This window comes from Erithacus rubecula, assembly GCF_903797595.1.
Source record: "Erithacus rubecula genome assembly, chromosome: 9".
NCBI lineage: Eukaryota > Metazoa > Chordata > Aves > Passeriformes > Muscicapidae > Erithacus > Erithacus rubecula.
The window spans coordinates 30697057-30724811 of record NC_136660.1 but is presented as its reverse complement, the minus strand read 5'-3'; the positions used below and the strand labels follow the sequence as shown (position 1 = coordinate 30724811).

Below are 27755 nucleotides of genomic sequence, written 5' to 3'. Positions count from 1 at the left end.
TGAATAATTGAACTTTGTCCAGTGCTCTGTGACCTATTGTAATGTGGCACTGTCAAACAGGAAAATATTCAGTGATTTTAGAGGGATAATATAGTCAGCAAAGAACTGAAGAACTTGCTCTTTTGTTACTCATCATGAAATGTTTTGATGTGATTTTAATAAAGAAGTTTCTTCATTTATTTTGGAGTATAAACAACAAAAAGTCAATGGATATTTATTACTCTTTTCAGAAGTGGAAAATATGTCTACAAACCTGTCATGAATCAAACATGTTGTCCTCAATACACAATAAGGTAAGAAACTCAAAATACTCACTTCAAATATGTTCCTCCATTTGTGTTTACTGCTTGAAACACATTATGCTTGATAAGTTTATCTACTTTTAATGATACTTTGAACAGTAAATATATGCTCTTGGGTGGGGACATCAGCAGCTCTGGGATATTTTCCTGTAAGGAGCCTTATCTCTAACCCACAAAAAGTACTTAAGCCCAAATAAGAGAAGCTTACACTTGTATTTTAGCAATTCTAGAGATGCACATTAAAAAATGCCAAAAGGACAGATGTTATTCAGTAGAAGACAAAGTAATTTCATTATCTCAAAAGCATTTGTAAAACACTTGACCACTCAATATAGGGAAACTTAAGAAATAAATAGAAATTATAATGTAATTTTTATAAGTAGTTCCTTAATCATTTTTTTTTCCTGAAAAAATCCTTTAGTAAAGAAATGTTCTTTTTTTTTTTTTTTTTTTTCCCTTTTTTAGGTGCCGGGCTTTGCGTTTTCAGGCCTCCAAGTCCCACAAGAAGGTTCTGAAGAAAATGTTGAAATTTCTTTCCAAAGGAGATGTTTCAAAAGTAGTGAGTGAAGGTAAGAAACTCTGAGTGTTTGAAAAGCAATACTGGTGTGTGGAAGGAGGATTTAAATACCTGCTTGAGTGGTCAAATGGCAAATGGGCTTTGAATTCTGTGTGTAGACACCTGGCTGGGCTGAACTTCAGTAGCCCAGAAATCAAATTGTTCAGGTGCTTAATTATTGAAGAAAATATTTCCTTACTTTTTCCATAGACCAGCTTGTTTTCCTGTGCATGTGCTCACCTTCTGGCTAAGTGCTGTGGAGAATTAGATGCTGTTTTTACTTTATTATGAAACTGATAATCTGGAAGGGACTAACTAGAGCAGGTGAAAAGGAAGAGCAAACAAAGAGGGTTTTTCAGTTGTTTGAAAAGTCATCTTCCATTTATCCAGCACCAGACCCAGCAATTCTTTGTGATGGTGAAACCTGTATTGGTTCTGAATCATTATAATTTGCCTCTTGTGTGTGTGGTATGCTAGGTTTGTTTGTTTGTTGTTTGTTTGCAGTTATGGCTTGAAATAGTTGACTGTCCAATTTTAGTGGAGAGAATAAAACTGTTCTCATAAATGAATTGCTGTCCATAATTCAGGGTGATAAAGGAAACTGTTGCAACAGTTGGTTTTATCTGTTAGAAAACACCTGTAAACTTGGAAAGTAGTTAAATTAGTGTCAATTTTCATTGTGGAAAGTGTGAGCTGTGGTTGTACAGAGAGAAACTCATGCGGGTTTTAATTATTGACAGAAGAGCCGATGGATTCCCACATAGAGGATGTGGCCACGTGTGATTTTCCATACAAAAGTGAGTCTCAGGTCAGTCAGTCTGAGCTGACTCCCTTGGCTCTGGATCAAGCTGAGAGGGTTGAGAATGAGGATAAGGACTCAGGAGATTCAAAAGAAGAGGGGAATGTGCAGAAGGTGGAACCGGATTCTGTTCAGATCTGCACAGACAAAGACACACCAGTCCCTGCAGAACAATCACATTCTGCTAAAGCTGCTCATGCACCACCTAAGCCAGGTAATTTCTGGTAATAATTGGAATATGCTGTCATCATTTTACATCCTCTTGAAATCCCTTCTTTTTATCATGCTTAGTAAATTAATAATTGTTTTGTTTTATTCCCTGTGCTCCTCCCAGTTTATGGAATTATGGTGTAAGAATTGAGAGAGGCTGGGTGTTACTTGTAATTAATATTTTCATATATTAAAAAGTTATATTAATTTTCTTATCCTCACCTTCAGTAAGACTGAATCTCTAGGGTCTGTAACTAAAGAGGGGTGATTCAGATTGGAAATTTTTTTATGATGAGGGTGGGGCAGCCCTGTCACAGTGTGCCCAGAGAAGATGGGGCTGCCCCATCCCTGAAGTGTCCAAGGCCAGGGTGGATGGGGCTTGGAGCAGCCTGGACAGTGGAAGGTGTCCTTTTAAAAGTCTCTTCCAACCCAAACCATTCTGTGATTCAATGGCTGCCTTCTCTTGGGATGTGGGGGATTTCTGTAAGGAAGATGGTAAGGGGTGGGTGGATTATTGCCAGAATAATTTATTTAAGGTAGAATTGCTAACAGACACTTAGTGGCCCAGAGGCTACAGGAAAGGCAGCCTTGTCTTACAGATTATATTTCCCTTTAGCCTGTTCTGGAAAATAAAGGGAATTTCCTTAATTGTGGTTTACTGGTGCATGGGAGGGAAAATCCTAGTGGAAACTTGTGGCTTTTTCTGCCTATGTTGGGACATCCTGCTAATTCCTGATTTCACTCACCTGTTGCACATTGTGCCAGTATTTAGGGGAACAAAGTACTTTTGTCTCTTTCTGTAGCATGGCTGAAGTGAAATAATATTTTTTTCCTTAAAAACTACTCATCACTATTGAATCTGATTTTCACCAGCTTAATAAGCAATCTTTGCAAAAATTTTCAGAAATGCTTGATCAGAGAATCAGAAGTGTTGCATGGAAATATTACAGATTTATTAAAACTGTATTTTATATTTTGATGTTATACAGTCCTTCACAGCCCTTATGTAGTTTATTGTTTATATGATTTTCATTGTGCAAATTTTCAAAGCCTTCTTGTTTTAAATAGTACATTAAAAACTTTGTCCTAGGTAGATTTAGTATTGGAAAGAAATGAAGTGGCAGTTGACAGCAGGTGGCAGACTTGGGTAAAGAATAGGAGTATAAAAACCTGCCACTGCTTTGGAAAAGGTGAGGTAAGGTCTTCAGTTAGGTTAAGAATAGCTTTGGGTCAAACTTTTAAGCACTGGAAATTCAGATAAGTAACATTGTAAAACAGTTCAGAAAAAAAAAAAGTTTTACAGACCAGGAGTATTCATTAGTGTGCTTCTTTCTGGTGTTTTTAAAGATAGAAGTGAATAATATGTGCATCAGAAAGATTATTTAATATTTTTTTTTTTAATGCTAGCTGGTGTCACAGGTCAAATTTAGTTTAAAATTTTCCAGATAGAAAGATGTTTAGTTTTCATCTTGGAAAATGTAGACTTTGTCAGTAATAAGATTGTTTAATTGCATTTTTATTCCTTTATAAACAAAACAGGTCATTGTCCTCTAGGAATAATGGTCTGTTTCTGCACAGTTTCAGATAGAAAAGAAGGTTTGCTTATATCTGTGTAGGCACAGTCACTGCTTTAAGAAGTTTTTCTTGCTAATTTACAGCTTACAGAAGATATGAGACACAAAACAGATCCCCACACAGATGAAGCACTCATTCTTCAAATATATCATGAGAGTTTTAAATAAACTCTTCCTCTGACTTGTTTGCCTGAGGACAGGTCACACAGTGTCTGTAATTCCCTCATGTCCTTGGATTTGTGTTGGTTTACAACTTGCAGTTCTTGTATTAGTAAGAAACAAATGGACTGAGATGGGAAGTGGTGCATAGGTTTGACTTCTCTTTTTAGCAAATGCCATTTCACAAATAGAGTTCTATAAATGGCTGATCTATTAAAGATAGAGGTAAACTGCAAAAAGTGAATTTATTAATTAAAACAGACAATCTGAAGATCATTTTAAGCAAAGATGCAAACTTCTGTGGCCTTTTACTTTCTCATTACATGACCATAGTAGCATTAGCAGTGTTTCTACATCCTGCCTGTGGATTCCAGGTGAGAAAAGATAAATGCTTTATTTTGGAGTGTGTGTCTTTACAGGAGTCTGTGGTGTATCCACGTGGGCTTTGAATGCAAAAGAACAGTTCCCTGTGATTTTGTGGTTGTATTTTTGTCCTTCAGTATTTGAAGTTTTTAAGTACACCCTTGGCTCTGGGTGAAATGGTCAAGGTGATTGCAGATTAGAGTGCTCAGGAAATAGCTGTGGAAGAATCACTGCATTAGCTGGCATCAGGAGTTGGTGGCTGTAAATGTGAAAGGCCATGCTGAGTTCAGACCAGTCTGCAGCAAATGGTGATTTCAGCCATTTCTTCCCAGTGCTGAGGTGAGAGCTGCTGGTCTGTTTGTTGTCAGGTGTGGTGTTTAACTCTTTGCCTGTGCCCTTGTAGGGAAAGGGGCTGACCTGAGCAAGCCCTTGTGTCGGAAAGCAAAGGACATAAGGAAGGAGAGAAAACTACAGAAGCTCCTGCAGAACCAGATGGGCACTGTAGAAGGCTCCCAGCCTCAAGGAGATCAACCTTTTCTCTTGCAAAACTCTAAAACAAACCAGCCCAAAAACATTGAAGACTTTGTTTTTGTCCCTTTGCCTGATGATGCACGACACAAATTAGAGGTAATGTCTTGTTCACTGTTGTTGGAGGCAGATTGAGGAAAGTTCTGGTTAAGGAGTTTTTCAAAAGCTTAGGTCTTATGGCTTTATGAAGTAGTTGTGGCTTAAATCTTGAAATATATGTGGTGCTGAATGAGGTATATTTATACATATATAGATATGCATCATAAGGGGGTGTGTATATGTATATATATAATATTTATATAAATTGCACACCTATGGTGCAGCTGTGCTCCTTTTAACCACAGGAGGGTATTCTTGCACTGCAGTCACTCCTAGCAGAGGCCAGTTGAGTTACTAAAATAACTTGCAAATTAATTTCACACAGTGTGACTTGAAAATGAAAAACTTGGAATTAACCGAGTGTTAAATTGAGAAATTCATATTTAGGTCTGCAATATAAATACTTAAACTATCTAAGCTAATGAAACTTGACAAGGTAGCAGTAACTTCATGAAAGTAATCACATAACAAGATAGTTGCTCTTTATACACATCATTGGTGTGTGTTGATGTCTTTGAAAGCTGTAAAAATGAGACTAAAAAAGTTTTTTTAGTACATGTGCTACATCTACTAGAGACAATAATCTGGAAGACTTTTGGACTTTTTAACATTTGTTAATCATAAAACCATTTTTCTTGTTATTTTTTCTATAAGCTGGAAAACTAACTGAATGTTTTCCTGATCATTTTCAATCATGGTACTGGAAATAAAAATATGTACTGATTAGAAGCCACAAAATTGATCCATCTCCTTAACTCCTTCACATTTCCTGAGGAGTTGGGTAGCAGAAGTATGATGGCTTTGTCTCAGCATCTTCATTTAGAAGATGCAGAGAGAATTAGGAGGATTAAAAAAATTTTTGCTCATTGTGAAAATAGAACCATTCTGAAAATTACATACTTTTTGAAATTAACATGACCTTAAATATTTTTAAAAAGACATGCACTGCTGCCTATGTGGTAGCATTGTTTTGCTTAGGGAGCAGTCAATTTTACTAAGAAGAATGTTTCTTTTATAGGTTATTTTTAAAAATTATTTTTGTGTTTCATGATGATGGTGTGAAGACTGGTAACTCCTTATTATGGTTAACTCTTGAGTATGGAAACACTGCTTCATCCCCCTTTTGTAATTTCAAAAATATCTGGAAATCCCCTTGGGATTTTTATTGCCATAAAAACATGGTTTTTTGGATGAAGAGCAGAGATTTGAGTCTTTCAAGACTTTCAAGCTATTTTTCAGTATAGTGTGAGATTATGAGAGAATATATTAAGTAGCACAGAAAATCTCTTTAAAATGATGACCTGCAAAACATTTGTTGGTATTATTTCCTGAAAATTGTGTTTCTCTGCTAGTTAATTTGCATTTGTAAAACTTCTGTGTTATTCAGTGTAAATATGAAAACCTTCAGTAGAATAAATTGAACTGGAGAATTAGAAGACTATTGGCTAATAGTAATTAATTTGTGATGGCCTTTGTGCAGGAGGACAAAATTTCTCTCTGTTGTGATGTTTGTGTTATGCATAAATGTATAGTTATTGCATGATATTCTAATAATAAATGTGTTTAACTTCTTCTGAAGGTGAGGGTGGTGAGATCATCTCCACCAAGTTCACAGTTCAAAGCCACATTTCAGGAGTCTTACCAGGTCTATAAACGTTACCAGATGGTTATTCACAAGGACCCACCTGATAAACCAACCATAAGTCAGGTCAGAAAGCCAAATTTAATTTTATGCAAAGCTTCCCCTCCATTTCACATGTCCTGTTTCTAGGAGAAACAAATGTGGATTTTACATCCATTGTATATTCAGGAGCTTGTAAAATACTGTATCCAATAAAATCAACATCCTGAAAGTGCAAACTCTTGTTACCTCTTTGTGGGTGCCACAAATATTTGGTTTTAGTTGCAGGCAGAAAAATTATGGATGCTACAGAGGGATGCTGTTGGGTGAGAAATGGAGAGGTTGAGGCTCTTAGAGATAGAGATGGACTTTAAAAATACATGTCTCATAAAATTTAAATCCAGCTGGACACTCAGCTTGGCAACTGCTCCCCTTGGCTTTGCTTTGAATGTTTCCATAAGAAGGATACAATGATCAGGGGCAACATGTGAGCAAAAGTTTATCACACAAATTGTTGGTTTAAGGTTCACCAGAGTGAAGTAATTCTCTTCAGGTTAAATCTAAACCTTTAAAAAGTAACCTGTGCACTCCTAAATTTATATATTGTTGCTGCTTTCTGCAGTGAATAGGTGGAGTGTAAGAGTGAAGTGTCAGATGTGTTACATCTCTGTTCTATAAGGAGAAAAAGATAACATGAGTTTGGAGAAACAGTTTATGTAGCAAGAATTGTTGAACCAGGGCAATCAGTGAACCATGTGCCATTAAAAATAAAACATTTTAAGAAGTCCTTGAGACTGTGCAATAAAACTAAAATTTGTAGTTGATTTGTTATATTTCAACAAAAACAGGAAGTTTTCTTATTATTATGTTTAAGGTAGAAAACTGACTTCAGAGGCTTTGAAGTGATAGGAGGAGATATTTCACTAGCCTGACCTTCAGAAGCAGATTATCTGGTGATGTGCACTCAAAACAGAATGCTTGTATTTCCCTTGCTCTGAAGGTGAGGTTAGTACCTGTCTCCTTTGAGGACCCCCAGTTCAAATCATCCTTCAACCAATCTGCCACTTTATTTGCCAAGTATCAGATGTCTGTACACAAGGACACACCTTCTGACTGTGGGGAGAATGAGGTACAGTTCACTGCATGCACCCTTCTGAAAACAGCTTCTTCAAATGGTGGGAACTGCTGTCTCTCAGAGCTGATCTAAATATTAAATTACTGAAATTGCCATTTCTGAGGTTTTTTGATGGCAAAATCATCTTCTGCCTTCAAGTTCTTTGGTACTTTTTTTATGTTTCTCCCTATTTTTTTGTGTTCTTGCTTAATGTAGCAGGTAAAGGTTTTTAAAATCTCAGTTTTATTCCCATTCCATTGCTAAGCACTCTGCTCAACTGGAACTCACCTTTACAGTGGGAATAGTGCAACAATGACCCTCTGAGGTTCCATGAGAATATGTTGCATATGGATAAACCCTGCTCTTAAAAGGGTGTTTACTGAGGATAATCCTAATCTAATAAATTAAAAGTTATTAAAAATACTCATGGGGTTCTGAACAAGCAGCAGTTCCCCATTTCTCTGGCAGGTGGCACAATCTCCTCACTGGCAGAATTAATGAAAATGCCACCTCAGCTCTCTCATTTCCATCCACTGCAGATGTGCAGCTTTATTATTGGTCAGATAGTCAGGATTTTCTGTTCCTGAGACTGAACCACTTGCAGATAGGAAACGTTGTAAACAGGGGCTGTTTTCCAGGTAGAGTTGTAAAACCACATCATAATTTTTGGCTTTAGGTCAAAAGAGTGTAAGGAGAGCTTTTCTTTTTTGTTGTTTTTTGTGACATGTCTGTAATGCTGCTCTGGAAAGCCATAAAATCCATTTCACTTTGTTCAGTAAAATAATAGATCTCATAACAGTAAGTAGTAGTCTCTGCCCTTTTTATAATTGCTGGCATAAATGGGCTTAATTAAAATAATGTAAAAATTGGAGGCATGCCAAGAGAGACTGAGCTATTTACTAGAATTGTACCAAGCATTACCTGGTCAGATTAGAGATTTGATATTTCTGCTATGATGGAAGTATTTCAGGCTAGAAAGATGTGTTAGGGACAGTCAGGTTTCCACCACCTGAAGGTGTAAAGGCTGTCCTGGGAATTGCTGTTGAGTAGGGAGGAGATGGATTTCTGTTCATTGCTAATAGTGTTAACAGATTTTTATCCTGTTTTTGCTTATTACTTGCCATAGTGGTTTCCCTACTTTGCCTTTATCTCCCCTCTTTGGCCTCATGTTTGTGCAGTAATTATAAATATATATATAATTATATAATTAGAATAACATATATATATAATGTACTTATATATATATATATATATATATATAATTAGAATTAATATAATTCCAAGGGAAACATAAAACCTCTGAAGCATCTACTGAATATCTGATGCTGATGGGTTTGAATTTAGGTTCTTTTTCATCTTTGGTAAATCATATTTTGTGTCAATGAAACTGCCTGGCCAAGAAAGTTTTTTTTTTTTATTCACAGTTAGGAACTAACACTTGCTTCAATCAACATTTTGTATTTCATCTCTGCAGGAAGGAAACTGAAGAATGTTTTACAAAAACGTGTTTTCATGTAGTTTAGAAGCCTTTTTTTTTTAATGCTGAATTTTTGTGGGCAGAGAGTTATCTGAGTCACTTTTTAGGTACCAAGTAGGGTAAAACTGATCCAAGTTACTGAGAGGAAGGGTGGAAAATGCTACATGTAAGACCTCAAAACTTTTTCTGCTTCTTCTTTTTCAGACTTTTTAATATATCATACAGACATTGTGGAACCAAGGAGATTTTTAAGCAAAGGGAATGAAATTCTGTCCTATACAGTGAGAAGTCTGCTTTGCCTTTAAACTGGCAAATATCCAGGATTTTTTCACTTTTAATTTGTGCAAACTACTCTGTGAGATTGTTGAAGTTTTTTTTCAGGGAGAGTCCTGCACACTTTTGTGTTTGGAAAGTTTCTAGTTTAGGAAGAGTTGTTAGTGGAAACTTCATTGTGAAATCAACTTTTCCCAACTTCCAGACTTGTGATGAAACTTTCCTTTCTATGGAAGCATCACCACAATTTCTGTTCCTTTTTCACTGGCAAGGAGAGGATTGGGTAAGGTAGAAATATATTGTCTCTCTGCCAAATATGTTACAATTCTAGGAATAGTTTGAAGTATTTCCTTGCTGCTGGAGTTAAAATCAGTGTAGCTTGCAAGAGAAAAAAATTCAAGTTGTTTTTTTATCTTGGCATAAAAGCCACAACTATTTTCTGCATAGTCTTTTAAAATATTCATTATGCAATTTTTTTCTTAGATTGTCTGAGTTGAATTTACCCTGGAAATCCTTTCACCCCTCTCAAGAACTTTTGATCACTTGCTGCAGGAATTCAGCTTCAAAACTGACCTGGTTTGTGCTTTGGATTGGAGTAAATTCCTGATATTGCACAAACTTGTTGGCACTTATAAGAATGTTTACGTCAGCATGTTTGTATTGTATGGAATTGGTGTCCTGAGGAAAAACATAGCAGACAATTTTCTTATTGAAGTTTTTTTTATAATACTTGCTCTTAAATAGTGCTGAGGAAGAATTGATTTTTCACTTCTCTCTGTGGGAGCACAGAACTTTATTAAGCTACTGTGTAAATGCATGGGCATCCATTGTTTGAGGAATATATATATATTCTTATTATAGCTGTTGGAAAAAATGAGATGAATTAGGGGGAACCTGAACAGATTGTGAAGTATAAATAGCTAGGAAAGAGTTAAGATAAAATAATGGAAATTAGGAAGATAGGTGCCTATTGGAGAAGTTTATCCAAGGCTGTTCTTGAATTTGCCAGGTTCCTGAGCTGCTCATTTTTGGAAACTATTGAAGCAATCTGGATTAGTGTTTGTCCCATTTTCTGCACTTCTTCTGACCCTCTATTAAAATGCTTTATGTGGATCTTTATCTCAGGCCCAAAATGATGGTCACCATATCCAATTCCCAGTATAACAGAGCTGTTATTTGATGGCTTTTTTGGTTTTGTTGTTTTCTTGTTTGTTGGGTTTTTTTTAAAGTAGTGCATGATGTAATCATGCTTAGCATGAGGACCTGTGTCTGCAACATACAATATCCCCCCAAATGCAATTACAAAGATTTATTTGTGTTTGAGTTATTTCCTGGCTTAGTGGTGGTTAGAGAAAAAAGAAATTGAAACCATGAAAGCTTGGAAGAACTGAGAAATGGAGACCTTTAATGAACAGAGAGATGAGAGTAGGCTGAGAATCCTTACAATGAAAAATCCTTGCTTCCCTGTAGCATCAGTGAAAGATCATTTGGAGCATAAATTATAGATCTGATCAGCATATGAAGAGTAAAATAATTATGCAAACAAATCATGTGGGTGAAGGTTTTCCACTTTTTTTTTCATAAGGAAAAAAAAAAAAGCTAATACAGCTTTGTTGTAATAACTCATGCACAGAGAAATAGGTAAATATGGATTTGGAATCTGTTTTAAAAGTTGAGTAACTTTTATTTGCCTTTGTTATATTTCTGTGTGAAAATGTGTAGATTAATATATGGAAGGAAGATCTGAGAATAAGAAGAATGAACTTGTGTCTTGTATAATCCCAAGATTTGGCTCTTTGGTTGATCCAATTCCACTGGATTTATGGAAGCTGTGTAATGGCTTTTCTGTGCTTTGCTAAGGGCAGTCCTTATCTGCAAATGTTCTGACTCCTGCTCAGCAGCAAAAATCCCTCTTTTTGGGTAAGAAATGCAGGCAGGGCTTTGCAGAATACAAATCACCTGGAAGATGCTTTGATCCAGCCCTACCCCAGCTTCAGGATGATTTATAAAATACCTGGAGATTTCAGGACATTTAGCCACCTGAATCTCTTGTGTTTCAGATGAAATGATATGGTAGGTGAAATGATAGGTACAGGTGTGGAACTGTGGAGGTCTGGATCAAAGATTTTTAGGTGACACACATACAGTCAAAACAGTTTTTGGCCTTTTCATGCCAAAAAGGAATTTTTTTTGATCCCAATGAAATAATCAATGGCTAATTTGGGTAGAATAAAGGGTGTCTTTAGCAGTTCTTAATGAAGTATCATCAGAGAAATCACATTTCTGATCCAGTGTCAGAGTCCTCAAATCTTTTTACAGCAGTTTTTGCCTTTAGAAAACACAGCTGAAGTGTAACTGAAACAAGCTATGTGATTGCTACACAAGCTAGAAACCATTTCCATAAAAGATCATAAAAATTTGACAGTAGTTTCCAGAGACAGCAAGAGTGAACAGTTTATTGATGTTTAGACCTCCTGAAGCAAACGTTTTATTTAACTTTTCACAAGGGTTTCATAATGACAAACTTGTAGAAAAACAGTATCTGTCTGTTCCCTGTGTGAAAGTAGCTGGACTCTCTCTTTGCTTTGTGCTTAGCTAAATATTTGTCTTGGAAGAAAAGAATTTCAGGACACACAAAAGATACACTGTTTGAAAAGGTGCAAAAAATTACTGAAATACGTAGAGTGGGGTTTTTCTTTCACCCACTCCTTTTTTTTTAAATTTTTTTTTTGAAATTGCTTCCCAGGAATCCACTTGTACTAATAGAGAAAAATGAGTGAGTGGTCTGAGAAATGCCAAGGAGCACGTTCTGATCTGGTATCAGCAGCCAGTTGCAAACTTTGAGATCTCTCTAACCTACTTTCCTCTATTATATTCCAGTGAGAGAATGCTTAAAAATCAATAGCCTTTTGTGGTTATTTTTAGCCTTCTATACATTTTTATACAGCTCCTGTAAACGGTGGCAGAACATCTCACTGCAGTGAACTTGGATTTCATGTCCTGCTAGCTCTGATTTGGGGACTTTGAATGATTATTTCTATATCAACCTGGTACCTTTTGTGCAGCCCTCATGACTGCACTGCTGTGGATTCATTGATTTTTATAATTAAATACCTCTAAAACCAAAAGAATTTAGGCATCCAGACAATGAAGTGACTTGTCCACAGTCATATCATTTTAGCTCAGATTCTTTTTGCATCTCAGTTTATCTTATTCTTCCTGATTTAGCCACTGCATTTTCTATTAAATCCCTATAAAATTAAATAATCTTTAAACCTCCAGTATACTGAGAGGAGTTTTTTTCTGAGCAAGAAAGCCTCTGAGACCTTTGTCACTCCTTAAAGGAATTAAAATTGCAACTGCAGTGTATCAGCAATTATTTCATTAGTCCCATTCTTGCACTGAAAACTACATTTGAGACATCCATTTAAACTTTAAATCCCCCTTTCCTTTGTAAATTTTCAATCCTTCTTCCTCTGTTTTGAAGGCTCTTTCTTCACCTTCAGGTCTGTGGATATTGCTGAAATTGTTGTTTTAGCATGCCTGTATTTTTGTAAGCAATTGTTGAAAATGCTAGATAGTGCCAGCCCTGGGATAAGTCTTTGATTCCTCTGCTGAACTCTATTTTATTGCTCAGTTCAGGGATGGTTTGGGACCATCTTTTCCTGTAAAAATGCTACATTTTGTTCCATTTTCCTGATTTCTACAGAAAGTTAAAGAATTCAGTTAATTTTTCAGCTCAATTTTAATTTATTTTCCTAGATAGTTTGTTTTTATTGTTTGGTTTGTTGTTTTCTTTTCCATGGGAGAGGGTTGTTAGCAGTTCTCCTTGCCTTACTGGAACACTGATTTATTTTTACTTTTTCACTACACAACTTGATGGTTGAAACTGATTCTAATCTATTTTGGGTACGGAAGATTATTTAAATTAAAATATGGCAGTATGGAGTGGAGTTTTATGACTTCCCATCATTATTTTTTAATTTATTATGAGCCTGGCACCTGTGTGAAAAACAAAGCAGAAAAACCTCATGACCAAAATCCTTGGTTTATTTTAATCCCATTCAGAGATTGGATTTTAACAAACAAAAAGGAAGGCCTAAATCCCATATCCATTGCTTATCCTGAATCCTAAAAAAAGGGCAAGCACTCAGCTTCCCTTGACAGAGAATTGCAAATATGAACAAACTCTTAATACTGTCAAAGGGAAAATGATAAATGAATGTATTTTGTGGAATATCTCAGGTAATTGTGCAGTTCCTGCTGATGACACCTGAAAGGTTTCTTGAGAAGATGTTGTTGAGATGATTCTTTCTGGCAGCTGTAATTAGTTTGCACCAAAGTAAAGATGTTGTGGATTTCTTATATATTATAGAGCTTTTAAAAAGTTTATGTAAATCAGTTGGAAATTAAAATTAGAAAAGCATGGCTTTGGGAAAGGAATTTGAATTGTGCTTGTGTGACATTCTGAGTTATTTTACATACAACATCAGCTTTTGGCTGTATTTGTTTCATGGTTTATTGAATAATTTTTAATTGTTTTCATAATAATCTTGCAGTGTTAGAGTTTGTTGATTTAGAAGCTGAATCTAATGTTTTCTTTTTTACATAAATGAACAGACTAATTTAAGAAAATTATCTAACCTCTGAACTTTACCAGGTATCATCAGCTGAAATAATTTATAACAAGACTTGTGGTGTTTTTTTCCCCTTAAGATTATGATAAAAATTCAGGTGGAGTGAAGAATTTTTTCCTAGCAGCTGTAACAGCAGAAGTTATGCTTAGGTACACTCAAAAAAGTTCTTCATCCTCAGAGCCAAGGGATTGGGCAGCAGGGCCTGGAGAATTGATAAAACTGAGAAGTGTTGTGGGTTTAGTTTGGACTATAAAGCTAAAGTTACAGATGAAGAACTATTGGGGGGTCTTCTGACATGAAAATTAATAACATGATTTATTTTTTCTGTAACCTGCACTTTCTAAAACCACTGGCTATAGGGATGGATGCACTCACAGTGTATGAATTTGTAACTCAGTATTTTTATTTCAGGTAAATAACTCAATAATTCAGAATTTTAATTGCTTGGGGTTTTTTTTCTTAAAACATCATTGTAATTTGTTCATCCAAACTCTGAGTAATTTAGAGTGATAGTGACTAGATCTAAAATGGTAAATTATAGGAAATGCACAATCCTCTGCCTTCACAATATAGAAATTCAGTGTTCTTCCATAAAGTCTGTGTTCAAAGGTTCCTCACCCATCCATAGATCAGCAGGACAAGAAAAGCAAGATGAGGCAGCAGCTGATACTGTTGGCACTTTTTATTGTTGCTTGCCTTTCTTTCCTCCTGTTCCCTGTGAAAAATGGGACAACCAATCCCCCCATTTTTTTGTATTCCCTTTTAATTAATCTCAGAATTTAATAGAATTCTTGACAACAAAATCTTGACAACAGTCAGGCTTTTGTAGTTGTCTATATGTATTCTTTTTATCTAACTTTTAATTAAAAATTGCTATTTACTATTACTTTCCAGTGTGGGAACTGCTGACATATTAAATCACCCAGCCATTAAAAGAGGAGGAATTAAACTGTGTATTAAAGTAGTTATTTAACAAGGGAATGTTTGGGGTTAAATGCATCCCAGAACTCTGCAACGTGTTTAATGTGGACTCCACCAATAAGGAAGTATTTGTATCAAATAAGTAAATGGCAGTGAGTAAATAAGTATTGTATTTTATTACTCTAAGAATCTTGGACAAGCTCCAGATCATTAAAACATTGCCTTTTTGGGTAATTATTGGCAGCACATCATTTTGTATTGAGTCAAAAATCCAGGTTTGAAATGCTTGCACTTTCAGGAGGTTGATTTTTCTTTCTTTTCTTTTTCCTTCCTTGCCTTTAAACTTCAAATGAGCTCGCTTTTAATTTTGAATGTAAATTAATTAATTTCTGCCCCTTTCCTTTGGTGATAGGGAGGTATCAGTGGAACAGTGGGAAAAGACTCCCTGTTGCAAGGAGTCTCAGAGGAGGGTAATGTGTAATTTAAAATTAAGAATACAGAAACAGAGCTGTATTACAGGGTGATAATTCTCTCACATTACACTTTTAAAAACCTGTTTTATAGAAAAAGAAAGTACTTTGCATAGTTAATTCTTATATCTATTTGTACTTCTAAACAGAATGTGAGAGTTTAAGGGTTTAAGTGAAATTTCCATAAACAAAGTCTGATGATGCTTTTCAAAGATATGGATTTGAGAGTGTATTTGGCTATTAATGTATCCTAATGCATTGCTGATGGTTTTCTTTCTTTTTCTGCTTTGCATATTTGGGCTGTTTTCTTGGCCATGTGTTAACTGCTGAATCCACCTCGATGCAGTTCACAAGATTCCTCTGTGATTCCCCTCTGGAGGTATGTATTCATTCAGGATGGGAGTTTTGAAATGAATGTATTTAATTTATTCTGTTTAATGAATGTGTGAGTGTCCTCTATGCTCTCTGTAGACAGCCAGCCATTGGTAGAGGTAGTGGAGGTAATTCCTGTCTCCACCAACTGGGAAGGAAGATTCTGCTGTGCTTCCAAAGGAGCCTGAGGACTCCTTGCTGGGTGATAAACTGAATTTCATAGCACTGCATTAAAAAATAACACAAAAGGCCTTGTCTTTCATGGGTTTTGATTTATTTCTATGAAAAGAAAAGAATGTATTACTGAATAACTTGCTAAACTTGTATTTGACTGCAATCTGAGGTACAAATTGAGGAGAGATGCTGTTCCTTCATTTCAAGTGAGCAAACTGCCATGGATTCCTTGCAGTGTCTCTCCTGTTCATCTTGCAGAGACTGTAATGAAATTGTCAGGTTATAGTAATTACTCTGGTAATTTGATACGTTGCAGCCTGAGTGAATCCATGTGTGGAGAGTTTGTTGCTTTTCTCTGCTGAGTCCACTGCCCTTTGCATTCCTGAAAGCTGAAGAGTAATAGAGCTCATTAGAGTTTATAGGAAAAGGGCTTTTATCACCTCGTCAACTCGTGCAGCAGACTGCCATTATATTCTTAATTTTGTATGGCTGTGTAGATGTTGATGCACACTACCCTGCCAGGTTTATACCCATATTGTTTCTTACAGACACTTTTTATTGACATTTCGAAGCTTGAATTAAATTTTGTGTGGCACCACTACAGATGTCTTCAATTAGATGAAGTTAAATAAAAGGGGTTATATATCAGAGGCCAAGGGATTCTTGAAATTCTTTATTCTGAAACAGTTGCCACAAGCAAATCTAGCAGTGTGTAGTCTGTTTACTCTTTTGAACAAAAATAATTTAAAATAAAACTTAAACCTTACATGTTTTCAATTTGTAATTTTTGGAGTTTTTAATGTTATCATTAGCTGCAAATAGTATGATCACCCAAACTCTTCCTTTTATTTTCTCCTTTTATTATTCAGTTTGTTTTCTGTTTTGGCTATGGGCTCTGGCAGAAAAAATGAATGCTTTAAAGAAAAGATACAGTATGAAGTAGCAGAAAACTAGCAGTAAACAGCATAATGTAAAATGAATTGTTTAAAGTTTTTGTTTTATTCATCCTTTCATTTTAGAGGCTGCATTTAACCATTTGCCACTTTCCCAGTTCACACAGGCAGATGTGGAGTGGTGCTCATGGCTCAGCACAGGGGAGCAGCCTGCAGGACTCAGCCAGGGCTGGGACCCTGCTCTTGCCAGGGTGGGAGGATTCCTGGAGCAAAATTCCAGGGGAAATTCAGACTGTTCAGGGTGATTCCTTGGTTTTGGTGCTCAGTGAGTGAGGGGGATGCCCTGGGCTAGTTGTGTCAGCATCACTGATGCTCATCTCAGTGTCTGTCCTGCCCAGGTTGCTCCATCTTGTCCTGAAATAGCAGCTGGAAGGAGCCTCAGCACTCAGATGGGCCATAGTCTTGTGCACTCGAGGGAAAATTTTGGTTTGTTCCCAAATTATTCTCTAATTGCTGCTTAGACTTTTCTTTTTCCCCTTGACTGATGTTAAGTATTAAACTGACAATTTTATAAAACTGTTGTCAAAGTCATCTCTTTGAAAGAACTGGTGATTTGTGCCCATTGTTTTGGGTGTGCCTACAGCAATATGTTTTCCAGCATGCATTTATGCTCCATGGGTTTATGAACATTTGGTATCTCCTCTGCCTTTTTGATCACTCAGTATTATGGGATCTTTCTGTATCTATGTATATTGAGCTCTTTTTTAACCATCCTGAATACTTTAAAATCATCATTTTGGTTTGCTGCAGCATCATTCAGTCTTCACTGATTCACCTACCAGTGTGGAGAATGTAACAGATCCAGCAGGATGGAAAGTGATCTGTTTTCTATTATGCAAATGATCATTTGTTCTCCTGTTAACCGTGCTGAGATGCTTTGGGATTCTAAAGAACTGAAAGATGTTTGTGAATCTTGATCTTTGCTCTTCAAAAAGCACATCAGCCTCTGCTTTGCATTATTTTGCTTATTGATGCATTTTAATTTTTAGGAGATCTAATAAGTGAGACCATTAAAAGCCTCTAATTCCCAGGATCACCTTCTTAGAAGGTGATATTTGATTCACATGTAGCTCAAATTCTAGACTTTTCCAGTCAGACACAGAATATGGCTCTGTAAAGAGTGTCCTACTAATCCCTAATGAAAGTAGGACAGAAGTCTGGAAAGGCACTTGATTGCTAACCAAGACCTAGAAATGCACCATATGTGAGGTTTGTGTGTGTGCCATTGGGAAAAGAACTGCTGGAATTAATCACTTTGCTTATTTGGTAAATAATTTCCACTGGAGTGGAGAAATCAAGGGTTTTGGGTTTTTGGTTTTTTTTTCTTTGATAGCATAAATTTAATATATTCCTCTTCCCTCCATGCACAGCAGAAGGTAAAATGGGAAAGTAGAAAATAAGGAATTTTGTGAAATCTCCCAAAGAAAAATAATCATGCATTGTACAGGCAGGACCCATTTTTGGTAATTATAATAAACAAAATACCTGTTAATATTAAAGTAAAAGATGGACCAATGTGCTTTGAAGGAATTTGAGTGCTCTCACCATCACTGGAGTTCAATTATAGGCAGTTAGTACACTGAGGTACTAATTGGGCAATGTACAATGCCAGTTCTGTTCAATATTTAAATTTTAATAATAAGTTATAAAATATGAACAATCAGATGTGTTCATGGAATTATTAGCTAGCAGGATATGAAGACAGGTGGAATTAACCTGTAATGAAATATTTTGTGGTTTTCTCTGCTTGACAATGTAAACATTGGAGAGAAAATGGTGGATTCCATTTTGTCCTGGATTTTTTAAAACATCATCAGATTATAATAATTAGTGGTATTGAAATAGGACTGTAAACTGTTAATTTGAAATACTTTGGTCCTTTTGGATTTGTTCCAGGGGTAGTGTATAATTTTGGGTGGATAAGATAAGCCCTTTCTGGTGGGGCTTGCTCCCCTGATGTCAGTGGTGTATTTTACATCACCTTTGACAAACACAGTCCCAGAGGAGATGTCAGTGGTGTGAAATGCTGTAGCCTGCTTCAGGAAAATGTTTCATATTCTAGACCTGTTTCAGGTCAAATTGCCTGGATAGCGCACAGGAAATGGAGTTAAAGGAGCCAAGTATTCATTGAGAAATGGGAGAAAATGTCATACTGACAAGCATTACAAAGGATTACATTGTATGAGAATTTTTGAAGGTGGAGGGAAATCTTACTCTTTTTAAATTGTTATTTGCTTAATGTAACAGAGAACTCTGACTGTTTTGCCTGAAATCAGTGCTGTGCTCATGATATTTGTCCTGAACATAGACTCTCTTATGTTCAAAACATTTCACTGTAATTGCATTAGTGAAATAACTGCAGATTGTACTTTACCAAAACTTTTAACTGATGTTAATGCTTAGTTTGCAGAGATCCAGTGGCCAAATCCATGCACTACTCTTTGAAGGTTTGGGGTCATACACAGACACAGCATTTGTTTAACTGCAGAAGACTTTGCTTTGAGTGAAAATCTTTTCCATGATGGCTTAGACTATCTCCTTTAATATTCATTAAATCCTATATGATGAATTTTTGACAAAGAAAGAAAATCTGTTTTAACTGAAACTTATTTAAGCAAGTCTGTGTTCTGTTACCAGCCACATTTCCCCATGGCTTTGAGATGTTTCATTTTCCTATCACTTTACACTGAGAAGGGAACTTAACCTGTGCTGAGAAATCCTTAGAGAACAGCTTTTACTTGACTGTGTCCCTGCTTAAAAATGTTACCACTGACCATGTGATTTCATTTGGCTCTGTTGAAAAGTTGATGATAGTGAATGAAACCATAACTGTTGAATAAGTGGGCTTTACCTGAACAAGAGAAACTCAGTTTAATAAGATACATCTGAGTTTAATGTTCTCTCATACTGCAGAGGGAGCTCTCAAATGTTTCATCATTTCACTTTTAGAGTGTTCGTAGCTCCACATTTAGTTTTATGGTATATAACTATATAAAAATTCAAACATATTGTTATGTGGCCTTTATTTTGGGACTTGCTGGTTGGGTAAGCCAGTTGAAATTATTTTTGTTCACGTGATTGATTCCTTTTGACACATGTGGTACCAATTAGAGTAACTTCTCCTGCCTATCATCTCTTCAGTCTGGGCTACTGTATCAAAATACTTGATTAAACCCACCTTCTGCTGTTGTAATGCAAAACAGTTGGTAATAGCAGGCAATATTGTCAGATTTATTGAGTGAGAAGCAGCTTTCTGAAGACCTGGCAATGCAGTGAAAAACATGACTAGATGGATAATTAAGTTGAGCACAGTGGAATTCAGGATTAAAGTAAATTTGACGTGGGAGAAAATGGCATGCCAGAGTTGGTTGTGTAATACAGTTTAAATTAGGGAGATCATTTTCTTCTTAACTTCCATCATCAGTTTCTGGCTGGAGGTGCTTTACCCCATCCAGAGTCAAACTTCAGTGCACATCCAAAACCACAGCACACAACAATAGGCAGTCCCTTGGTGTTCTTGCAGGATTTGCTCTGATGTGGGCTAACAAAGAAGAGGTTCTGCAGATTTTGTTGCCATGCAGCTTCAGGTTTTTGGATAAAAAGTGTTTTATTAGTTGGAGAGTAAACATCACATGTTTAGCTCAGAGTTTTTTATAAATGTTGCTCTGAAGTAAATTTAATGGCCACTTTGAGGAACTCAGTTTCTGTGGCTGAAGTGCTTCCAGTGCTTGGGGACGTGGAGGAGAGAACCTGGAGGGTCCTTGCTGTGACAGGGAGTGTTGCAGGCAGCAGGCTGGCATGCAATAACTCATTAATGACTTGATGAATCACAGTTTGTCCTGTCAGTACCATGAGTGCTGGATGGCAGAGACTAGTTCAGTCTCATGTTTGGGATGTGTGGTATATTGAATGGCACAAAAGATCCAGTAAATAACATTGTTTCCTACCTTTCAAATGCGTTTTCTTTTTCTAAATACAGATGGCCAGCAAAATTTTTTTACAATATTTACTTTCATGTTGGAATTCTCTTTTAATTTTTTTTTTCCTACTGAAAGTCTGTCAGGGAGTTAATCCCTCTCTTGTTCTTGCTCAGGCAGAGCATGCTCCAAATGGACCAGAATGTGGCTATGGCTCCTTCCACCAGCAGTACTGGCTGGATGGGAAGATCATTGCTGTTGGTGTAATTGATATCCTGCCCTACTGTGTGTCCTCAGTCTATCTGTACTATGACCCAGACTTTGCTTTCTTATCTTTGGGAGTCTACTCTGCATTACGGTAAGAGGATGTTTTCCTGATCTGCTTGGATGGAGTAGTAGGAATTGATACTTGTTTCTAAACTTGGGGTTTTATTTTTAGTCTAAATATATACTAGTAGTAACACTATCTTTAGCCAAGTAGTTGTGGGGTTGGTTGCTTTCCAAGTAAATTCTTAATTGTCATCCTTGACTAGGGGTATATCTTTCTAGTTACCTAAATACTTTTACAGGTTAAAAAAACACACAGAAACAAAATGCCTCGTTTTTATTGCCCCTGAAAATAATTTAATATTGCTTGGTTTCAGCAGGAAAAGCCCCTTTTTTTGGCTCAATAGAAATAATTTTTCCCTTGACCTTTTTCTTAGCCCAGTCACCAAACGAAATTAATCATTTTTATAGTTTTATGCACATTGAGATCATAAATAAAAGAGTACCTAAAAAATGTTGTCTTCTGAATTAGTGCTCTCCTGCTGTACTAGCACTAAGTATATTTTTCAAGTATGTTAATCTCATTATCTTCATCTTCAGAAAGCCTGATGGAGAGAGTAATCCTATGAATTTTAAAGCCTTAAATTAACTATCCAACATGGCCTTGCAAAACAGTAGGAATTGTGGGTATTGCTTTTCACTGTGCATAAAACTTGTATGTGAAATTGCAAGTTACTGCATTTCTTCCATAGGCAATTTTATGATTCCATTGTTATTCTAAGAGAAAAGAAAACAAACCTTAAATGAGTGGAAATACTTGTGTAACTCTATTTTTTTCTTACCTTTTTTGCCTCTCTGCATATATGGAATAAGTTGGCCACAGACAAATGTGGTGTTCCCAGGGAGGTGCTCATGAGGCAGCTGGGTTTGAGCTTCATGCCAGACATGTCTGTTTACAAGTCTGAGTCTGAGAAGCTGCAGCAGGAATCTTTTCACCTGTTGAGATTTGCACTGCACTGTGTCAGGTGTAAAAGGAGCCTTGGAATTGAGAGATTCACCTTTCTCCAAGGCCTCTATTGAGAGACTCCTCCTCTGCAGGTGCAGCTTCTCAGCCCTTGTTCAGTGTCACCCTCCAGGGTGGGTAAATGGCACAACTTGAGCTATGTGGAACACAGACATCACTTTTAGGAAACTTCTTACCACAATTTATAACTAATAAACCGTGTGCAGTTTAATATCGCAGAGGTCTAATCTGAATTTGATTGGATTTTTATTAGGGTCTGACAATTTTGTAGAATTAATTAGAATTAACAAATGTGGAAAAACATTGGAACTCCTATGACTTAGAATTGATCTTTTTTTCTCTAAATGGTCTAGAACTATTCCATTTTAGAACTGTTCCCTTACAAATGTTAGACACTTGAAATTAGACTAATTTTTTTCCTTGCAAGATGAACATATAAAATACTAAGTCCTCCTAAGAATTATTTTTTAGTATTTGTACATATCACATTACTTTATGTAATAATAGACTGACATAATCCATGCTTATGAATTCTTTAAATTATTTTAAGTTTTCTACATAATAAATTTAAAGCTTTGTTGCTGCACCATGCGTGCATGGCTCAACTTGTGAAACAGCAGCTTGTAAATTCTACAGCATTTAAGGCAATAAAAACCAGTTCCCAACAGTCCTGGAGGGAGCCAGCCTCGTTCTTCTTTCAAAAAGAGAAAAAAAAATTGAGTTAGGGAGGATTTAGGAAGTTGCAAAGGAATCTGATACCTTCAAAGCTGTTGCCAATTTTACTCCATGGAGGTTGGGTTGCATTGCTGTCACTTCCACTTCATTCCACTCTGAGAATTGCTGCTGCTGAGTTGTAGAAAGGATGGGATTTGAGAATCATTTGGAATATGTAGGCATGGAAGTAGAGAACAAGGGGAGAAAAGCTGCTTGGAAATGCCAGTCTTACCAAGGGGAAAAAACCATCAGGAAATACTGAGTAATACAAATTTAATTTTAAGGAGTGAATTACCTCCAGTGTTTGTAGATACTTCCTATGTGAATGCACTTGTATCTTAGATCAGAGAATAGTTTGTGTTGGAAGACACCTTTTAAAGATTGTCCATTCCAACTCTCCTGCAGTGAACAGGGGCATCTTTTTATCCCTTTGACACAGAAAGTAAGAACCAGCATCCATTTTTTATCAAATGCTGCAAAAATGATCATTATAGAGGAAGCACTGGCTGAGTCTTTGTATTAACAGTTCTTTCCTTCTGCCAGTAAAATAAAAAGAAAACTTTTTCTAGAGTACATTGACATTTTTCTTTCAGAGTAAATGAGAAAATCATACTAACAAACATAGGATTGGTAAAAATACCTCTTGTTGCACAAAATTTGTTTTTACATGCAAATTTCTGGAGCATAAATGATACAACAAACATGAGGCTTACCCTTGAAACTTATTTTTAAAAACACTCTGAGCTATGTTATCCAGTTGAATTCCAGAATACCAGTAGGTTTCTGTAGAATTCCAATGTACACAAATACTGACAAGAAACGTATTAAAGAGAGGCTCTTAGTCATTTTTATTTAGGTTTTAAATCAGGCAGTTAGCAGACTAAACACAAAAATGAAAGTTTTTTTAAGCCTGACGTGGTGTTGTGCATTTTGCTGATTTGTTTGTTAAATATCCAAGTAATAATTTTCGGTTTATTATGTTTGGGATTTTTAAAAACTTTAGTTTGGAGTGCTAATTTTTGTTTTACAGAAGTCTAGTCCTTTATATAGATTAAGAGCCAGGTAGCTGTAAAATATTTCAATATTTAGAGCAAAATGGCTTTAAGAATTGTATTCAAATGTAATTAGTCTTTTCTTTCTCCTCACAGGGAAATTGCTTTTACTAGACAGCTTTATGCACAAGCTCCTGATCTTTGTTTTTATTATATGGGTTTCTACATTCATTCATGCCCCAAAATGAGATACAAGGTAAAGTGTGTTTTCACTTATTTCCTTTGTGTGGTGTTATTCAAAGCTTTTGACAATGTTCATAGTAATATAATATTTCATAATTGTCATTTTGGATTTTAATGTAGACTTCATATGGTTAAATTTGAATGCTGGTTACTATTTAACTTGGCTTAGGGATTTTTTTTTTCCAATTTAGCTGCATGTGCTATTTATTACATCTTGGCTTAAGAGAGGTTTTAAGGCTGTCAGATAATAGTTTGTCATTTGGTTACCTGGCTGTCTGGTGTTTGCAGTGTCCCTTCCAATACACTAAAATTCTCCCTTTTTGAGATTGGCATATTTGTAACTGTTGCTTGGTGACTCCAGGCAGTGATAAGATGTCTTCATGGGTTTGGCTGGGTTTTACTCTATATTTTTTTTTTTTAAATTGAACTTTGTGTACTTGGATTAAATAAAGCTCATACATGAGGCATTGCATTAAAGAGGCCACTCTACATCTGTATAATTTATTTTAATGTTTTGTTGAGCCTGTGCTGCAATTTGAAAATGATTGCATCAAGAATACAACATTCCCACAATGCTTCTAGATTTCATTCTTAAATAATGGAAATTAATTAAATTGTAGTGGGAATATTTTACTTTTTGTTTCCTTCTTCCCTTGCTTAGAATTGATGACTATTTGATATGACTGTGATTTACTAGAATATACATTTTAGTCTTGCAGAAACCTATACATGTCAATGTGTTAGGTAATTAAAGGGTACACAGATACTGCTGTCTGCTAGGACAGTAATAATCTAATAAATTAAATGCAAGAGCCTTTGTTCTATTTTATATTTCTTTTCCTGAATGCATTTATTTCAGAAGTAGACAAAAATAATGGAATTGAAAATCAGGTTGACATTAATTCTGTAGTTCCACTTTTCCCACACTGAGACAGAACACCAGAACCAAATTATCAGCCTAAGCTCTGAAATGCATCTGGATAATGCTGCTGCTCTTGTGAAGTGATTGGGAGTGGTGAAGTAGGGTGGGGAAGTACTGACTTTGCAGATTAAGTAATTTCAGTAATGCCTGGTTGACTTAGAGGCATTTCATGTTGAAGACTTTGCTTTATTGCAGTTTAATTGAGATGTTAGAGGCTCCCTTCCCTTAATGATATTGCTGTGGAAGAGTGACAGGCCATGGGTGACTGATGTTAAATTGGTGTCAGGTAAGGGAATTAAGTGAAGGAAAGAAAGAGAAGGAGCTGGAAACCTACCCACTGGGTTTCTCTCCTTTTTCTTGAAATTTTCATTGCAAGTTATTTGTTCTGGGATGTTCAGCTATGGAGGCTGAGCACAGGAGCACTTCTCTGTATGAGAAGACAAGCACCTATTTACAGTGAGGGCACAGGATTTGGGGAATAGTTACTGAGGGTCAGTGTGTGGCCATTTCATCTGAAGGACTCTCTTTCCACAATTGGTACAATTTGGTGTATGAATGAGGTTTAATCCAGGGGAAGATTGGAGGCCTGAAAGTCCTGGAAGCAGATTCAGAGCTGGGATTCCTCTGGCACAGTAACAGACTTGGAGAATTCTGGGTTCTCAGGCAGCAAGATGAATGGTTAGAGTATCAACTAACCCATGGATCAGACATAATTACAGAGGTTTTTAAAATAAAGCTCCCTTTTGACTCACTGTTCCCATTCCTTTTGTTCTCCAGCAGCCAACATTGATTGCAATGTGATTTTAGAACAGTGGAGTCCCAGTGAAATTACTTTAAGATGGGGAAAGGGACTCCTTTGCAATATTAGGGTATCTCTTAGTTCCCAGCCTCTCTCAGATTTGTTCCCATGAATGGGTTAATATTTACAAACTACTAAAATAAAATCTACATTAAATTGAGACAAAAGGATTCCTGTAGTCCTATTATGTTAATATGGAAAAATCCAGTGGAAAACCTTAAGCAATGGCTTTGTTCCATTTTTTCTGGATAGGTTAGGGTAATACAAGATTTAAATGGTTCTCTGAAGAAATTCACGACCTTGTGGGAAACCTTCTCAGACTCTGTTAGATGTGGTGGTTCTCACATTGGAAAACAGTCTCTTGGAAAATATTCCAGGAGTCATTCAATGCAAAGTCTTTTTCTTAATGCATTTTGGAGTGTGTGATAGCACTTTAAGCATAAGAAAGTATTTTACTTGAAAATGAGGTTGGTCTCAGGATTGCTTCTCATGTGTGTAAGTCCTGTCTGTGTACTTGTTAATGTTTTTAGTCAAATGCAGTAATTTGCAGGCATATTTATGGAATTACAGAAATAAAAGAAGCACCTTCAGCAAACAACCATATCAGAGAAATTCTTGAGAGGACTTGCATTTTCTTCCTTAATTGATATTCTGTCTGTTTTATTCTTCATACTTCAAGTAAAAAAATTCACTCTATGGCTCTGTTACTGAATTCATATTTTCTGATCACTTCTGAACTCTTTAAGGTCCTCTCTGTTCTTTCCATTGCAGTCCTTCAATGCTGATTTTGAGTCTCCTGATGGGTGACACTAAACAGATTTTGAGGTTGTTGTTTCTGGTATAAATAATTGTATTTTCTGCCTTGCATTAGGCATTTGGCCTCTGTTGACCTGAAATCCCTTTCTCCTCTAAATTCTTGTGCTGGGAAGGATTTGTTGGTGACGTTTTCTATGTGAGTTTCCTTAATTCTGGGTTTTGTGAGGCTCCTTCAGTATTTGCATGCAAACACTGCAGTTGGAGCATGGATCAGTCCTTGTTTTGGTCAAGGATGTGCTTGCCCTGGAGGCCACCCCACTGATGCTGGTAAATAACTCAGAGCACTTGGAAGTGCACAGCAGATTTAATGTCTTGGTGCTGTGTTATCTCTGTGTGCCATTTTAAGACCATTCTATGATGTGAAGAGGTGTTTTGACTGAAACCTTTATCCAGACTTGTATGGAGGCCAAAGTAAATGGAATTATTTCAAACAGTCTCCTTTGGTATCAAGTCATGGCCAGACTTCAGATAGATGGAATACTAGAAAGGGCTCTGAAATGTCAGAAAAGAAACAAAAGGCTGATTCAACTGTGATTAATCATTCTTAAACTAAATACCTCAGACTGACTGTGGTTGTAAGCAGTGCCCCTGGAATTTTATGGCACTTGAGAGCCAATTTCTTTGGCTGCTTTCAGCAATTTCAGCATCACTCCTCGTGCAGCAGTGAAGTGCATCCAGTGGTAACCTGCATGTCCATGAGATCCACAGGAGTCTGCCTCATCTTCCCCTGCCCAGATTCTTTCACCATGTCTCACTGTGGAATTCAGTTAATGCTTTCAGTAAGCTCAGATTTGCTGTGTAAAGTGAAATTTGGGAGAGAAGGAGATTTAATGTGATGTGCCTTAATGTGATCCTCTGTGATTTTGGGAGTGTAAGCACGTGCTTGGTGTGGTTCTGCCACTGAACAGCAAAAAGCTTTGCTAAATGTGTCACCAGTTCCACACAAAAAGAGCTGGTGTTTTGTACCTCCATGTGTCATCTTTTTATTCAGCCTCCTTTTCTCACTGGTATTACTGTTTACCTTAAAATGGGAAAATAAGATTAGCTGGGAGTAGTTAGGAGGACTGGAGTTGCCCTGAAACTACTGGCTTTTCCAGGATTAATTTTGTAAGTTTGTAAGAATAAATCTGCGTTGCAATTAGTACAAAACAACTTTTTATGTAAACAGTAATAAAGAGTCAACTAAATATCCTGAAAAGTCAGTACTTGTTATAGAGTGCCAAGTTGTTGCTTGCAGCACTATTTGATAATAAAGAAATTAAGTATCTGCATTGTAAAACCATTATTTACTCTAAGAAAGCAATAAAAGTTTTGGCAACACAGTGGTTTTGCTTTTTTTTGTCAAGACCATTAAAAGCAAACAGCAAATAATAAAGACAAAAACCTATAGTAGTAAAGTCCTGAGAATGAGAAGTTGCACAAGTGGGGAGGTAATCCCTGCTTTTGTGTGTGTCTTATT

The 27755-nt window shown here is 36.3% G+C and overlaps 1 protein-coding gene across 6 annotated transcripts in view; it reads left to right on the top strand.

The window, feature by feature from the left end:
- The window catches only part of ATE1 (arginyltransferase 1), a 233826-nt gene that overhangs the window by 1434 nt on the left and 204637 nt on the right, over positions 1 to 27755 (top strand). For 3 of the 6 annotated variants that reach the window (XR_013775132.1, XM_079312629.1, XM_079312627.1), the window contains exons 3-10: positions 231 to 293; positions 768 to 871; positions 1599 to 1871; positions 4367 to 4590; positions 6170 to 6298; positions 15450 to 15482; positions 20696 to 20877; positions 23673 to 23772. Coding sequence is in view for 5 of the 6 variants with exons in the window: in XM_079312629.1 (XP_079168755.1) it covers positions 231 to 293; positions 768 to 871; positions 1599 to 1871; positions 4367 to 4590; positions 6170 to 6298; positions 15450 to 15482; positions 20696 to 20877; positions 23673 to 23772 (1108 nt within the window). In the remaining variant the exon portion in view is untranslated. Of the gene's footprint in view, positions 1 to 230; positions 294 to 767; positions 872 to 1598; positions 1872 to 4366; positions 4591 to 6169; positions 6299 to 7211; positions 7341 to 15449; positions 15483 to 20695; positions 20878 to 23672; positions 23773 to 27755 lie in introns of all 6 variants that reach the window. The other 3 variants (XM_079312630.1, XM_079312628.1, XM_079312631.1) reach the window with 2 other exon arrangements.